The 17,632-nt window shown below is 44.7% G+C and overlaps 1 protein-coding gene across 1 annotated transcript; it reads left to right on the top strand.

The window, feature by feature from the left end:
* The first annotated feature begins 1,202 nt into the window (after positions 1 to 1,202).
* Clrn3 (clarin 3) lies at positions 1,203 to 17,228 on the top strand. The gene is made up of 3 exons (XM_034524668.2): positions 1,203 to 1,589; positions 10,997 to 11,176; positions 15,355 to 17,228. The coding sequence occupies exons 1-3, from the start codon at positions 1,361 to 1,363 to the stop codon at positions 15,624 to 15,626; spliced, it is 681 nt and encodes a 226-aa protein (XP_034380559.1). The 5' UTR covers positions 1,203 to 1,360; the 3' UTR covers positions 15,627 to 17,228.
* The last annotated feature ends 404 nt before the right edge of the window (positions 17,229 to 17,632 follow it).

The following is a 17,632-nucleotide window of genomic DNA, read 5'->3' as shown; positions in this document are numbered from 1 at the left end:
TGATCTGTGTGTCTTTAGTCCCTTTACTACATTTACGAGAGGAGAAACCTCATCCCACAGGTAAGTAGATTATCTAAGAAAAGCACAGAGTTCTGATAGGTACATGTTCAATATTGTTCTGTAATCAAAGAACACAATAAAAAGAGAAGTGAAAGAATAATTTGTGAACCTATCTATAATTTCAAGAAATGAGTGGGCAATTACCGCCAAGGACTGACTGGAAGTCACCACCGAGACTGCTAACTGCTAGGCCATGAGGACAGGAGTTAGAGATTATGGTGATTTGAATGAGGATGCCCTGCCCTCCCCCCGCCCCCTGCCCCCACCCCCGCATAGGCTCACTTACTTAAGTGTTTGGTTCTCAGTTGATGGATTGTTTAGGAAGGATTAGGAGGTGTGGTCTTGTTGGAGGAGGTGTGTCACATGGGAGTGAGCTTTGAGGTTTCAAAAGCCCATTCTGAGCCCAGCCTGTGCTCTCTCTCTTTGCCTCCTGTCTGCAGGTTAGGATATAAGCTCTTAGCTATTCCTCCAATGCCATGCCTGGAGCCTGCCACACTCACTGTCATGATGAACATGGACTAACCTTCTGAAACTGAAACTAAAACAAGCTTCCAGTTAAATGCTTTGTTTTATAAGTTGCCTTGGTCATGGTGTCTCTTCACAGTAATAGAAAACTAACTAGGACAGAGATCTAAACGAGAATGTTTAGAACCATTTTTAGCAGAGTACTAAAAGACTGATACAGATTACCATTTGAATCAGATTCAAATAGAATACCATTTGGAAGAAAGAATTTGATGAATATCCCTCCCTAATAAGATCCTGACTCTCATAAGGAGGTATGACCCAGAAGGAAGGTTAAACCTTCCTCTTTTTACTTCACAGGACCTTGACAAAGCCTTTAGGTTTGCTTGGGAAATCCCAGTAAAGGATAAATCATGAAGGCTCTGGAGCCTTGTGCTATCCCTTTGGGATCTAAGTCTCTATTCTCATCACTTGAGAATTCAAATTATATCTGACATTGTAGATTAACCTGGCTTCCACGGCATGATAAATGTTATAAACTAGTCATGTGATTGAGGAAGCCCTGAAAGGACTGCCTAGCCTTTCTTCATGTTGGTTGGCTGCAGCCATAACAACCGTTTCTACTAGACCAAAGTTCAGCTTCTGAACGTCTTTATGGCCCTGTTCACAGTTCAATGTTCAGTAGCATAAAACTTCCCAGTAAGACACAGGTTTTACATTCACAACCAATCGCTAGCTAGACTTCCTTTCTAAACACTGGATTCCAAATGATAAGGCCCCCCAAATATTCTAAGATTGGAGCTGCTTTACCCCGGGGAGCTTTCTTCCTGAGAAAATGCCAACCACACAGAAAACGCTGATGTTCCTGGCCGGCTTTCTTACAAGCCTGGGCTCTGTTGTTGTCATCTGCTCCATTCTCGGGACACAGGCATGGATCACCAGCACGATTCTCTTTACAGACGATTTCTCCAATGGGACTATTGTTATCACCTATGGGCTCTTTCGTGGTACGAGTTCTCAAGATTTGAGTGAAGGCCTTCAAGAGCTGGACAAAAATTTTGAAGGTAAATGACCACCCAATTTGAATGGGAATAACAGGAATGGGTAACACACACTATTCTATATTTGGGCTAAATAACCATTCAAAACTAATCTCTCAGAAATTCCAAGTTAGGCTATCATTGGACTAAGTCATAAGTTTGAAGGGGTTTATTTTGTTTTCAGACTCATTGCTCCAATTATCTTGTTATCTTTGGAATCTGAATCGTTCTATTGGCAGGTGGGGTTGAATGGTACCTATCTGGTTTATTGACAAATGAATAATTAAGTTAAAGTATGTGGCAGCCTTATGGTATTTAAGAGCCAGCAGAAGCAGCATTTTAAATGACATTGACCATGGGTTTTGACTTGGGGCATCCAGGTTCTTCCAAAAGTTCTTAAGTAATCATACAGGGAAAATGTAAAGGAGAAAACATTGACATCCAGTAATTTTTCTCAGCTCTTTGAATTCACACTTTTATATTCAAAATATCTCATTGTTGGAAGTGATATTTGATTCCTATTAATCCTATTACTTCTAGGATTTCCTGTTTGTTACTCATTTCTGATGTAGTAATGGCTTGCTCTCAATAAATACAAAATAAACTCCTGAGGATAAGTGGATGTGGCTAGTTGAGTTTCGAGATCTTGAATTACGGTTCTTGAAAGGTACTAGCCATAAGTATTCATTACATAGCACATGAGTGCACTTTACACCAAGCAGTGCAGAGTCTGTGCAGCTGTTTTGGGGCATTTACATTTTTAACTGTGCACCTTATGCCTGTGTAATGTTTGGTGCCCATGCTCCAGGAGAGCATTCTAATAGGTTTATGATTTTGTTAATAAAATGGTTTCTATAAAACCAGGGCAATGTTTCTCTAAGTTCTCACTGTGTCTTTGAGTGGTAGCGAAAGTACATCTTCCCTGAGGTTTCAGCTGCTTCCCCCCCTCCCCTGGTGTCAGCCACAGCCTTTCAGGAGCCTGAAGAGACCTCCTTTATAACAACCAGGAGCTCAGATTTCCAAGTTGCTTTCAGCTCTCAGTAATATCATCTTTCAAAATCAAAAAAAGTATACTTGTTTGTGAATGCTCTGGCACATTTAAGTGCTTGGGACAGAAGTCTACAGTGTTGACTTGGAATCAGTTGATTCCATCTAGAGATTGATGACCTTAACAGAAGCCCTGAGTCTCTAGTCAAGGAGGCCCAGAGAAGGACAGGGAAGGTCAGGCCTACATGACTGGGAGCGACCATTCTGGTGTCTGGAGAGGAGAGACAGCCACAGTCAGAGGGAGCAAAGCTTAGGATTAGTACCAGCTGGATCCTTCCCTTCAGTGTAGAAACAGGCTGAATGCTTGTGCTGCCTGTGCCTGACTCTCTGTTTTTGCTACTGGAAAACCACACTGCAACACACACACACACACACACACACACACACACACACACACACACACACACAAACACGCATGCACACCATTGTAGAACCTCCCATTGCTACGGAGGGTTAACAACCACCCAGTGGAGAAGATGTCACACAATTGCTGGATGGTATCTAAGGGCCACTCAGAGACTATGAGATTTTTCCATGCCTGTGTCTGTGGTATGCACTGAACATGTAAACATTTCTCCCAGACAAGAAGTCATCCCTAGAACATGTAGGCAATGATCAAAGGATCTTCCGCTGCTTACTCTGTCAACAGAATCTAGTATTTACGGTAAGACACCATGCTCTCCTGCCAGTAAGCCAGAGTTGCTGTGAACATTATTAGCCAGTCATTGGTAGCAAAATTAAACCTGCATAAAATTAAATCTGCATTGTCCTGTTTAGCATTTAGAGATTGATGCTTCCCCTTGAGAAACCGAGTGTATATGTTGCATTATCAGGCCCTGCACAGGGGTCTATTTGGACTATAGGGATTTCAGTGAGAGAGCAGACTGGGCAATAAATAGCCTTTGATTTAAAGGATCAAACCCATCCAGCCAACCAGAGGTCAATGAATGGAGATGACGTCCAGTAAGCCTTAGTCAGGAAACCTTCTGTTGTAGAACCGGGCTGACAATGAATTTGGGCTGGCTAGATTGGTCCTGGTTTGTCTACTATCCAGATAAGTGACTGTTTAGCTCTAGCCGTGAGCGGATGGTCTTTACTACTTCTAAAGTGCCAGCTGTATAATTTCAGCTTGAAATATTTGCCATAGGGTGAAGGTGTTAGACTTAGACACTGATAGGATTTGCACACAGTTCCTATAGTGACACACTCCCTGTCTAGGGCAAGGGGAAGCTCCTCCTCCACTGAAGGACACTGCCCTGCACCCATACAAGTCTTCACAACAGCTGGAGGTTGGGTGGGGACCACAGCTCTGTGGACTCCTAGGAGGACCTTTGCTCACACTCACAAAGGTTTGCCTCTCCTTTCTCCCCAGTTTAGCTCTTGAGTGCTTTATAACAGGATCCTGAATGAAGTCATTCCCTTGACTCTGAGAATGTTGTCGGGGCCTAAGGGGCATGACATGTACTATTTCCCCAGGCTGGCAGGAATGAGACAGTGTGTCACTTGGATGTGGCATCCCTCCGAATGTTATCTTCAGTAGTACTTATCCTACACCCTGACCCAACCAAGAATCTTTACAGAATCACTTTGGTATTTCAATGAATGGTATTTCTCTTCCTATGGTACTAGGTCTCTTTGATCTTGGTTTCTTGATTAATAGTCACATTAGCATGGTACAGACTCTGGCCTGGAGATGCAATCTCTTGGATGCTGCAAAGAATCTGTGCACTTGACCTTCCATGCCAATGAGAAGAATTTCAGATTCAGGTCCCATTCCTCTTGTTTTAAAAACAAAACCAACAACAAAAAGAACAAGAAACCTTACTAGATGCATTATTTTCCATGTAGCTATGACAAAATGCCAGAGAGAAATCATTTAAAGGAGGGAAGTTTTCTTTTTAGTTCATGGTTTCAGAGGGATTTCAGCCCATTGTAGTGGGAAAGGCATGGCAGAGCCTTTCGTGAGCTAGTTTCCTCACACGGTGTGGTTCAGATAGCAGAGGGCATAAGCTGGAACCAAGGGCGGGTATAACCTTCAAAGGCCTACCCCTAGTAATCTGTTTCTAGCAACTAATCTGTGTCTCTAGAAATTTCCACAGCCCTTAAAACAGTGACTTAGGCTGCAATCTGGACCTTGAAAACTTGACCTGGTGGAGAACGTTTTAATCAATCTATAACATCAGGTGTGATGGTTAACATTGATTATCAACCTGATAGAAACCAGAGTTACCTAGGAGACAAGTCTCTGGGCGTGTCTGAGAGGGATTTTCTATATGGGTTAATGGCGGTGGGAAGATCCACCCTGACTGTGGGTGGTGACATCTGGGCTGAGGTCTTAGACTACGTAACATGGAGAAGGTGAGCTGGTCACCCTTCTTCCACGAAATTGCCATTGTTGAGCACTCTGCTGTAACCATGAAAAACGGTGACTAATACACTGGGTGATTTTAGGACAAACCAATTGTAATTCTGACTCAGGGTTGATGGTCCACAGCCTTCCCTTGGCCAGATACTAGGTTGACACGAGCTCTGGGCATTACTTTCAAGCCCTTTGGTGGCAGGCTGCTTGGAGTTGATTTACTGGAGACAGCTCAAGACACAAGCTTCCAAACGAACCAAGGCAGGCTGGGGGCAAGTGTCAGGCTCGGTGGTCTCGGAGTGTTGCACTTGGGCCAAAGGCTATCACCAGTGGGTTGTCATCTGATCTGGCTTCTCCTCAGCCACTCTCCACTGGTTTCTTTCTTTTCTGTGACCTCAACACAGTACTGTCAAACAGAACTGATCAAGGATGAAAATACAGCACAGAAAAGAATGGCAAAGTAAAAAATCAAACAGAGCTGATGTCTTGAGAATGTGTGAAGACTCCCTACCTCCCTACTGACTTCATCTCATGTACCAGGATGAGCTTCCTGGAGAAGGGCTACTTACGCTCTTCTCTTCTCAGAGATGTGAACACATTGGAAGGAGGAGTTGGTGACAATGGAGACAACCAAACCAGAGAGGGCTTAGCCACTTTTCTCCCACGACAATCTTGGCAACTGTCCAAGAGGCTGAAGTGCTAGTTGTGTCTTCCCCGGAGGGCCCAGGCCATGCTCTAAGATCTGTCAGTACTGCGATGTCCACTAATGGGAGGATCACAAGGGGTCATGTCTCTGGTGGCCAGGTGTCTGAGGTAGGAGTGGAATCTGTTTCCCACCTGAAGAACCAGTTTTAGTTACTTATGTCAAAGGCAATTTAAGGAAGGAAGGGTTTGTCCTGCTGGTCATATTACCTCTGCAAGCAGGATAGAGAGAGGGGGCAGGGGGAGAGAGCGAGATAGAGACAGACAGAGAAATGGAGAAAGAGAGACAGACAGAGTCACAGAGAGACAGCCAGACAGAGACAGACAGAGGCAGACAGACAGACAGAGGTCTGTGCTGGCACTCAGCTAGCTTTCTCCTTTTTATTTAGTCCAGGACCTCATCTCACGCAATTATGCTCTCTACATTTAAGGTGGATCCTCCCACCTCAGCCCAATCTAGAAACTCCCTAACAGTCATGCAAAGAGGTTTATTACCCTGTAAGTCGACAGCATCAACCATCATACTCAATGTCTATAGACTTAGAGAAAACAAGACCTGGAGGTGGAGGGCAGTTGGAAGGCAGGACCTGGATGGCTAAATCTTACCTCAGCTGGGTGTCTGGATGCCCAGCTGAGGTGTCTACTGGCTGGGTGCTCATCTCTGTGCCTCTTTCTGGTACCTCCAGAATCAGGGCAATTAGCTCCAATTGTGAGGGGACTCCCGATGCAAAAGCTTGTCCCATGAAAGAAAGAAAGAGAACAGCACGTATCCGCTAATTTTATGGGGAGGGAGCAGCTGTCAGATGCTGCCAGGGTTATTGTTACCGCACTCTAGCTAACTCATCAATCCTTCAGCTAGCATTGTCTGAGTTCTGATGCAGGAGCTGAGAAAAGACATAGCTGTCATATCTAGGTGGCAGGGAATTCAGAAATAATTTTTTTTATAATGCAGCAGTTAAAATTAAGACGAATCACCCCCACCCCCCAAGTATGTAGAAAACTATGAGTCAGCAGCCCCCAAATTAACTCTCTTTAGAAAATTATGTCTGCTAAATCTTATTGAAAGTCAAGGCAGAGCTGAACTTGATTGTCATTTTCTTTTTCCTTTTGGTTATGTGAGTGTCACGTGTGTATGTGTGTGTGTTTGCACGTGTATGTGCAAGTGCTTGTGCATGGGTGTGCTGCACATATACATAGGAGCCAGAGGACAATATTGTATGTTCCCCAATTTTGTCTTATCTTTTGTTCTTGATGTTATGTGTATGTATGTGTGCTTGTACAAGTTTATGTGTGCCACGTGAATGAAGAAGCACAAGGAAGCCAGAAGAAGTATTGGCTCCCCTGAAATGGGAGATTCCATATAGGTGTTAGAAACTGTTGTCTACAGCAGTAAGTGTTCTTAACAGCTGAGCCGTCTCTCCAATCCCCCTCCACCTTGCTTTTTGAGACAAGTTCTCTAATGGAACCTGGGCTCACTGATTCTGCCAGGCTGGCTGGCTAGCAAGCTCCAGGTATGCTCTTGTCCCTCTTCCCCAGGGCTGGGATTACAGGCTTCCTTTTAAAACGTGGGTTCTGGGGGGATTGGTCTCAGGCTCTTATGTCTTCAGGGCAAGTGCTTCATATACTGAGTCCTTCAAGGTCACTTTATAATGGGATATTATTCTACTTGCAAATGAACATTCACTTAGAGCTGTAAGTCTGTGTGGGAGGCGGAGACACTCTGAGAATTCTATGTGTTTGGGACACAGAACATGTTCCTCACACTCAAGTTTCTGTTTTTGACTCAAATATTTAAATTATTTCCTTGATTACAGAACTCTTGCCAAGGAGAAAGAGAGTTATTTTGTCCCTAGGCAATTTCCCTTGAGATCGAAGGACGTTTCCTCCTACCCTGGCTGTTGGGGAAGAGGAAGTGGATCCACCTTGACATGATGAATGACTGACACAGTCACAGGAACCAGCCAGGGCCTCTGGCTGGGTGTGTCTCCCTAACTCTGTTGCTTTTTCCTAGTCTCCTTCTGACATCACCTGCCTCCAGTTTCAAAATCAGCATAGGCCAAATTAGTACCAGCAAAACCTCCCAAACCTGGCATTTCCATAGAGCATGGAGAAGCAGGCAAGAGACTCCCGTTGGTTAAGTCAGGGACAAGTGAAGCCCCAGCCTAGATCTTTGAGAGCTTCACTTGGGGTACAGAGCAGAGGTTGTAGGCTTGGGTCCATCCACCCAAGGGGTCACTGACAGAAGTCACTGTCAGAGTTCAGTCACCATACTGACGAGGAGGCGTTGCCTATGGAAACTGAGCTTTGCCCTGTGCATCTGAGGAATGAAATGTTCTACACCCAGGGTGGGAGGTCATGGTCCACTTGCTGCTGGACTCGTTTCCCTTTTCTTGGGGTTCACAAGAGATGCATGTCTACCCTTATCACATGCTGCAGCTCTGCCCCTCATCCCTGCACATCCCTGCACCCTTGGAGCCAGTGCACTGTGTTGCTGCTGCCTTCAGGCCTCTCCCTTGCAGGAGGCGCCTGCTCCGGGCTCAGCCCCACACTACTCAGGATACCTTCTCCCTCTTCATAGGGGACTTCTGCCACCACCCAATATTTTGGTCACAACCTTTTCACGCCTACTTTGTCCAGTAGGAGGACTTCGCAGATTTAGAAAAGTAAATATGAGGACTTAAAACTGAAGATGTCTTGTCCACCACATATTATTTAGTCCCAAACCTCCCAACCTCTGACTCTTCCAGTCTTTCTGCCTTTTCTTCCCCAGTGGAAAAAAAACCTGGCTTAAAAACAAACATTTTTATTCATTTACATTGTAGGTGTATGTGCATGTGTATGTGCGTGTGTATGTGTGTGTATGTGTGTATATGTGTGTGTATGTGTGTGTATGTATGTGCGTGTATATGTGTGTGTATGTGTGTGTGTGTGTATATGTGTGTGTGTGTATGTGTGTGTATGTGTGTGTGTGTGTGTGTGTATGTGTGTGTGTATATATGGGTACATGCACACACACATAGGTCAGAGGAAAAAAAATCATGTTTTTTTTTTTTCTTTATGCATTCAGGTCCTAGGAATTGAAGTGCAGCTAATGCCCTTAATAGTAAACAGTGTTACCCAATGTGCCACATTGCTGGCCCCAAGCCTGGTTTTTAATTGTACCACTACATTCATTTGCTTCATCTTCTGATGTTTATAAAAATGCTATTATTAATGATATGATTGCTGGAGACATTTTAATATTAAAAACATTATTTTGTCAAATAATATGTTTTTACCCAAACAGGAGTGAGTACATACATATCCTTACCTAAGGTAGATGTGAGATCCTGGGGTCTTGTGTAAGATCACTCAGAATCACAGTTCAAAGACAAGAAATGGAATCACCTCAGTAAAGACAATGCCTTAAAAAAAAATATATATATATATATATATTTATTCCATTTTACATTTTGCCTGCAACTATATATGTGTCCCATGTGCCCGTGGAGGCCAGAAGAAGGTGTTGACTCCTCTGGAACTAGAGTTACAGATGGTTGAGCGTAGAAATCAAACTCATGTTCTCTGCAAAAGCAACCAGTGCTCTTAACTGCTGAGCTATCTCTCCACCACCCTAGCCCCATTTCTTACACAAATCTCTCGGTCACACAGGGTCTCTTGTTTTCCTTGAATGATCAGAAAGAAGACACAGGTGCTCAGTGTGTAGTTCTACAGTGAACATCAGAGAAGGGGGTGGGAGGAAGTCCTGGGCCTTCAGAGCAGGGCTCCATGGACGGAAAAGGGAAGGAGAAAGACGACGTGCAAAGAGAGGGTACTGGTAGCACATGGTAGGCAGATGCGTGGACATTTCTACTGTCCCATGGGAGTGCCCAGCACACACAGTCCTGGAAATTAAGAATCCAGGGCTACTTGGTTAGTCCCTCTTCTTTAAAGCTATGCTGAGCTAAGGCTGTGACTGTCTCCACATAAAAAACAGGAGGAGGAAGAAAACCTTTGGCTAGTTCTTACTCACACCTCTTTTTTTTTTTTTTCTAATGCTGTTATAGTCTATTTCCCTGATTGTCTTTTCCAGGGGGCTTCACAGACTGTCTCTAAACACACACAGTGACAACCATTGGAAAACCTCATTGTGTTTAGGAAGAGCACCCCTGTCATGTCTGGGCTTTTGTGTGTGAGTAGAACAGAAGGTGGAGGAGCGAGGTGCCCTGGAGAATGACTGTTAGAGCTCAGAGGCTCTGAGGAGCTCACAGCGCAGGGCATCTCCACTGTGTTTTCCAGGAGTGCAGATCCACCCTGGAGCTTCTTTGCATTTAAGATGCAAATGCTATTGTGTAAAGTACTTTCAGCTTGAAAGAAAGCTTGAGGGCTAACCAGAGGGCTGTGTTCCCAGCTGCCTCCAGTGTTGGAACCCCAGGGAGGTAGAGTTTGGACCCAGGGAAGGCACCCCAATTTGCTCTATCAAGAAACATTTTTCAATCTCCGATGATCACTATGGGCTAGCACCTTTGTGGTCACTTCCACTAGCCTTTATTCTCCAGCATTCTGCTTTTTTTCTCTGTCAGCTCATCCTGGCTCACTGAATTATTCTAAGTCATAGGGTTTATGGGATCCTCACTGTACAGGGGTTTGTACAGAGACCCACCCTAAGGGTTTCTGCCAAAGGGAAGCTATGGTGATAGACTTGCCATTATCCTACCAGCAAGGCTCTGAGGACAGAGATCACAGGTGAGGAAGTTGCAGGTATTTAGGACTTGCAAACTAAGATAAACTTCCACTTTCAGTACTGTGGCTACACAGTCAAGGAAAGGCAGTGACAGGCCTGCCATGAGGAATTCTGTCTCATTCGTATGTGTTTGTGTATGTTTCTGTACGTACATATGAAGGCGATGTGTGTATGCAGGTTCACACACATGTGTATATGTGCACATGTGGACGTAAAAGGTTAACTTTAGATGTCACTCTTCAAGTGATGCCCATCTGGGTTGTTGAGACGGGGTTTCTGGTTAAACTTGGAGCTCACCAATTCAACTAGACTGGCTGTTCAGTGAACCCCAGGATCTATCTGTCTCTGTTGTCTCCCCAACAATGAGATTGCAAGTATTCGCCACACCACCTGCCTTTTTCAGGTGGATCTGGGGCTTGAACGAAGATCTAGGGCTTCTACATCAAACACATCACTGACTGAGCCATCCTCTGAGCCTATGCAGTCTTGAGCTTGCAGGAAGAATGACTTACTGCTTCCTTCTCTCACACCATAACTTTTCTAGCTCAGCTGTACTTGGATATGTAGTCTGCACAGTGCACTCACCAAATGTTGCTTTAGTTTTAGGGATATTGAGCAATTCTTCCCAGAAGTCTCTGCATCTGGTGGCCATCCTACTCCTGATCCTGAGTCTGGTAGCTTCCGTGCTGAGCTCAGTGTTCACCTTCTACAACAGCATCAGCAACCCTTACCAGACGTTCCTGGGACCTATGGGCGTCTACACCTGGAATGGACTCAGTGGTGAGTTTCCTGAGAAGACTCATGTACACATACATGCATACACATACATATGTATACACATGTACACATGGGCACGTAGGTGTACACACGCACATTGATGTATGCTCATGAACACGCATGCACACAGATACATAATTATGTATACATAGGTATATACACATGCACATTGATGCATGCTGATGAACACATATGCACATACATTTTTGCTCTCCGTCTTGCCTTCATAAGAAGCAACATGGACTTCAGAATTGCCATACCTGGGTGGCCAAGCCACAGAGCCAAGAAAGCCCAGATGCCATCTGGGGCCAACACTCTTCTTGTGAGCTAGAGTGCTGTGTGGTTGCTAGGTGATTTTGTTATTTTGTGTGTGTGTAGTGGGGTATGGCATCCAGATGGGGAATGGATCTTGTTGTGACTTAGGCAAAAGATTCTCTGTGGGTTTTTTTTTTTTTTTTTTTTTTTTTTTTCATGTACTTCATCTCCTACATTTGCCCAGTGGGACTGACACTTAGAGATTAAGAGACTTGAATACAAATCCAGATATAGGTCCTCAGTGTCAAGGGCTCCCCATCTGCCACCAGACCTTGTTCACTGCCAGGATAAACAGTGAATTGATCTTAGTTTCACTCATGGGACTCAGAGCCAGCAGAAGCAGTGCCCTCAGGCATGGCTGAATTTGGAGACCATGTTGTGGGAAGTCTGCCTCCCTTCATTACTGGATACAGTGATTTCCCAGTTTGTGTTCTGTGGCTGCACAGTTGATTCAATCCTCTTAAAGGTCATATGTCTGTACACACTCTGGACTCCTGCAGTAGCAGCTTTGGAGGAAAGGACTGTAATTTTCCAGGAGTCAGGAAAGTATCCTGGGATCAATTCTCATGGGCTTACCCACTGACATGACCTAAACAATCTCTGAAGCCAAGATAGATAAATTGACCCATTAAGTTGGCTAAGGAAACTTGTCCATATTGGAGCTGGACCCGGGGTCAGCTATTTTCCAGCTTTAGAGGAACATAGGGGAGGAGGAGTGGGTTCACACAGAAGGGAAGAGGACAGGAGACCAGGCTGCGCCAGTACTGCCCTGTCTGCAGCCCATGGGGCTTCCAGCTGTTCCCTGAGGCTGTAGTCTCATCCTTCTTCCTCTGTAGAGGAAGAAAGGCTGACTACACAGATGTCAGAGGCCTATGTCTGTGGAGGAAAACAGGAAAAGAAATCTGGCCAGTCTCCCCTCAGCCCTGCCTAATGTCTAGCCACAAAGGGCTATGTTGTGGGGAGAAAAATTCCCACACTCACCTTCTGCCTCAGGGGTATATTCTAACACAGAGGGAGCGGCTCTGGGGTGGACAGGAAAACCCACTTGTAATAGCTGTGAAAATGAAGTTATGCATTCTGACTTGGATCTAGAGGCGGTCTTTAGGCACCCACAAGAGTTGGGAGTAGCCTGTCCTGATGCTCAGTAAACTGGATTCTGTGTTCATATGCTCTCAGAAAGCCTTGGTTTTCTCCCCTTGTCTGAGGGGGTTACAGAGTTTAGTGAAAACTTGGTTTGCAGGAGGTTGATCCATCAGAAAGGTCTCTGTGAAGCTTTGACAATGTAGCTTTCTGGCCTTTGGGCCACACTGAGTGGAGGGCTGAATCCAGGCCAACTTTAAGGCCCTGGGGCCAATGAGAATGCTACAGTCCCCTGAGGCGCTAGGCTTGCAGTTCTCCTGGGCTGGCAGGTTGTGAGCTGGCCCAGTGGGCAGAACAGGAAATACATTTCCTGGTTTCATTTCTGGTGGTGAGAAACAGCAAGAACATTGCTTGTGCTCCTGACATCTCAGCTCAAACTGGCCCATCATGGCTAGAGTTGACCTCAGGAGATTTAAAGGGAGCTAGAGAGGAGGTTGGATCCGGACAGATCTACACAAACTGTCTCCTCAAGACAGGAAGTAATGAGTACCATGGCCCAGCAGAGAAGGGCCAATGGCCAGAAGCCCATGTCCCTAAGCCTTTAAGAACTGCTTCCCTCTTTTTATCTACAACTCTGGAGAAACTGTGCAGCTAGCCAGGCCTAGAGACACAGGTCTAATCTATACTTTCAAGTGTTAGAAGGCTGAGACGGGAAGATCCCCCAAGTTCAAGACTGCCTGGCTTCAGGGGGAGCTCAAAGCCCTATTTTCAATATAAATAGTGAAGAGGTTGGAGTAAAGCACTCGCTCACTGTTTTGGGGGTTAATATTTAATTTCTAGTAGGAAGGAAAGAGGGTTGGGACGTAGGGACTGAGGGACTAAGGGAGGGGGGAAAGGAGGGAGGGAGGATAGATGTAAGAAAGGAAGGAAGAAGGAAGACTATTCAGCTAACCAGAAGCAGTGTGAAGCCCGTGGCTCCGGGCATCTGCCTTTAAAGTGCCTGGATAGGCAAGGTGTCTGTGTGCCAGCCTTTCCCTGTGCAAATTAAAGCCTTAGACAACCCACTTTAGGATAAAGTCATTAACCTGTGTACATTCCACACCTTTATGATTAATTAAGCTTTTATAAGAAACTTCACAAGAGGAAAATGAAGGATAATGAAGGTGTGAGAGGGTGCATCAGAGGAACGAGACTTTTGTTCATGCAAATAATTAAGAAATGCAGCCATTATTTTGTGGGTGAGGTGTGTCATCAAGGGCTGTTCAAACATTCTCTTCAGGCAACCCCCACCCCTAATTAGCTTCCCTCAGAAGACCATTGTGGGAGCTTCCTTGTCATTGGGTTAGGACACAGTTTGATGCCTGAGAGTTCACTGAACTGTGCACATTCTCTGTGCATCACCATATTAAGGATCTCAGAAGGACTTCATCTTGGGGATTCCCCCTGATGTATCAGACCCCACCTGGGCATGAGCAACCATCCTTACCCTCATGTTCCCTGAAACAATTATTTTTTTCCAGCATTACTGATATATGAATCACCTGCCCATACATTAGTCACTTAAAGCACACAGTTCACTGGGTTTTGACATGTTCTCAGACACTGTAGGTATCACTAATCATCATTTTAGAAATATTCTCACCAGTTCAGAGAGAGATCTCATGTCTCCTGGTTACAACCTGCTTCTCACCTGGCCTAAGCAACTATAAATCTGCTTTGCTGTGGCTACTGCCTGGTTCAAGGCCACACTTGGCTGAGTCGGGCAGAGTCAACACCTGCAGCAGCTGTCTAAAGCTTCCCTGTGTCCAGGCCCAGCACTTGAGAGCCTGTGCTTCTCTTGCTTTTGGCAGGACTCACTCCTCACAGCTGGCAGTGTGCCTGACCCACTGCCCTCACCTGCTCTGATGGAGGTGGCTTCTTTCACCTGTGATGCTGGTGCTTGTCTGAGACCACTCACATCTCCATGTACACTCAGCGTGTACACTCTGTGCCCTCTCCACTTGCTCACACCTGCTACATATGTGACCTTAGGGCACAAGGTGCGTGGTAGACCAGTTGCCCAGTGATAAACTCTGACGGGATCTGCCCAGGATAAAAATTTCATGCCTAGAATCTAGTTTATATCTTACATTTTATTTTTATATTTTCCTTCATCCGGAAACACTATAGAACCCCATGTAGCTATGCAGTAAATGCCTTTAGATAATGCATCCCATTAAAAAAATAAGTGATATTTAAAATACACCAGGGTGTATGTGTGTGTGTGTGTGGGGGAAACACAACCGGAGAGATGACTACTGTTCAATCATAAGAACCTGAGTTCAAATACCCTACCCCACCCCATCCCATGGGTGGTTCAGAAATACCTGTGATGCCCTAATCTGGGCCCTGTGGGTGGGTACCTACACATATGTATGAATACATGAATACAGACACATGCTCATATACATATAAATAAATAACTTTAAAACATAAATTACAATGGTAGGTAGATGGCTCAAGGAGTAAAGTCATTGTTACAGAGAAATAAGGTCTGGAGCTCAGATCCCAAGCACCCAAGAAAAAGGCAGAGATAGGGATAGGGCACACATCTGTAACCATGTCCTGGGCAAGCAGTGAGGTGGAGACGGGGCTCTCAGAGGCTTGCCCCTCAAATAGGGAATCTAAGCTTCAGTAGGAGACTCTGCACATACCTCAGAAATGCACACACATGCATGCACACATGCATAGACACAAATAATGTTAATGCTTCTGGTGTCATTTATGATGCTCAATCTTCCTTGCAGCATCCTTTGTGTTTCTGACCATGGTTCTGTTCGTGGGGAATGTCGACTCCAACCATCTCTCAGAAAAGCTGTCCCAGAAGCTTTATCCAAATGCCATTAACAAGAGAACAAGCCACACTTATGGATACTCGTTTTGGCTCATCCTGCTTGTCATCCTTCTGAATATTATCACCGTGGTCATCATCATTTTCTATCAGAAGGCCCGATACCGGCAGAAGCAGGAGCAGAGGAAACCAGTGGAGTATGCTCCGAGGGATGGTATTTTATTCTGAGTCCTGTCTCATAGCACACGTGCACTGTCTCTGCCAAACTGGCTCGCTCCTCTGGACACTGTGTGGCAGAGCAACTGTCAGGTGCTACAGCTTCTGGAACCATGACACCATGTCCTCCTTACAGATGGTGCTTGTACTTTTCTCCATGGACATTCCCCTGAAAAGAGTTTTCACCTAGGATCAGGAAAATGAGTGGGAAAGGCTGTGGTCTGGAGTACTCCAAAAAGGGGTGGTCTAGGGCCTGCAGGCCCTTCTCATTTGACCTTGATATCCACAGTAATAAAGGTCTGTGGGGTTTATGCCTTTCCTGTGATTAGGTTAACAGACTGTAGCCCTTATGACCTTGTCCTCTGGATTGATCAGGCATTTCACTCCATGATAAGTATAAAGACTTTTAGGTAGAGAAGCACTCTGAACTTGCTTTTCTAGTCAGAAGTTAGATATAGAAGGATAAAGGATGGGACAACCTTGTGTTCTGGTCCCTTGGCGGCTGTCATGGCTTCCAGGCTTAGCTCCTTTAATGAGGGCTAGACACTTGTGGAACTTGGGCCTTGGGAAACCCTGCATGAACAGGTTAGAGGTAAAATATGGTCTCTTCCGATAAATAGGAAGTCAGCAAAATAGCAAAGGCACCAAAATTTATTCTATGTGTTTTTCTAGTACAACATTTCCTTTAAAAAGTCTAATTGGAAACCCTTCAGCCTTGACTATCCTATAGGTTGCCACAGTGAAAACTGACAGACCTGAAAAGTGATCCCCTTTCATGTGTTTATCGATAGAGTCTTAAATCAGTAGCTCTGTGTCAAGTAGTGGATCTTACAAAGCTCAAAGATAAACGACCTTCAACACTCAGACTTAGAGATGTGAGCTGGGTCCCACAATGTCGGCAGCAGTGTGCTGGGCCCTCAACCTTGTGGTGTTTACTATCTGGCAGACAAGACAGACACATTTAATAAGCTCTTACTTGACTCTAATTAAAACAGCTGCTTAAGGTTGGGGGTCATCCCTTCATTGTAGAACACGTAAGTACCTAGCATGTGACAGGCCCTGGGTTCCATTTCCACCTCTGTAAAAAAGAAACAAACATGTAATGACAAAATTGTGCTTGTATTTTGAAAGGATGAATCTCTATCACGCTCTACCTTGAAGACCTACTAATTCAAGATTACTCTTACCTACTAAATTATTAAAAGTTTACTATGCTATTTTTTTGTGAGTGTGTGTGCACATGTTGTGATGTGTATGTGTGTCTTTGTGTATGGAGGTCAAACAACAAGCTTCAAGAATGGATTCTCTCCTTCTACTATGTGAGACCTGGGGTTCAAACTTATGTCATCAGATTTGGTGGCAAGCACATTTACCTACTGGGCTACCTTGTGGGCCTGCTACTAAATTATTATAAATTTGGGTTTGGGAAGCAATGGCTTAGTGGGTAAAAGTGCTTGTCATCAAGCCTGATGACCCTGTCCATTCCACATCACATACACAGTGAAAGAGCTGACTCCTGCATGTTGTCCTCTGACCTCCATGCAGGCATTGTGGCATGTGCATGTCCATAGACACAGTCATACTTTCCTATACAATATACAAAATAAACACATGAACATAAAACAAAATTTAAAATGACTCAGTCATGTTTATCTGAAAAATTGGGAATATATTTTTAAAATATGATTATAAATATAAAAAGTTAAACTCTGAGTCTATAAACACTTATATTCCTTGAAGGCTTGACTTTTCTTTTAGATTTTTTTGATAATGTGACCATGTAATAAAGAGGAAACAGATGTGGGTGCTGCCCATGCCCATGATCCCATCCATCAGGGATCAGAAGATTGCCACAGCTTTGAAGTCATTCTGGTATGGTGGGAGTTCTAGGCCAGCGGAGCTTCATAAAAAGACCATCATGGTTTGAATGAGAAATGTCCGCCATAGGCTCAGGTATTTGAATACTTGGTCCCCAGTTGGTGGCACTGTTTAGGGATGCTATGTTACCTGTAGGGGGC

This window comes from Arvicanthis niloticus, chromosome 1 (assembly GCF_011762505.2).
Source record: "Arvicanthis niloticus isolate mArvNil1 chromosome 1, mArvNil1.pat.X, whole genome shotgun sequence".
Lineage (NCBI taxonomy): Eukaryota > Metazoa > Chordata > Mammalia > Rodentia > Muridae > Arvicanthis > Arvicanthis niloticus.
This window is presented reverse-complemented; position numbering and strand designations above follow the sequence as displayed.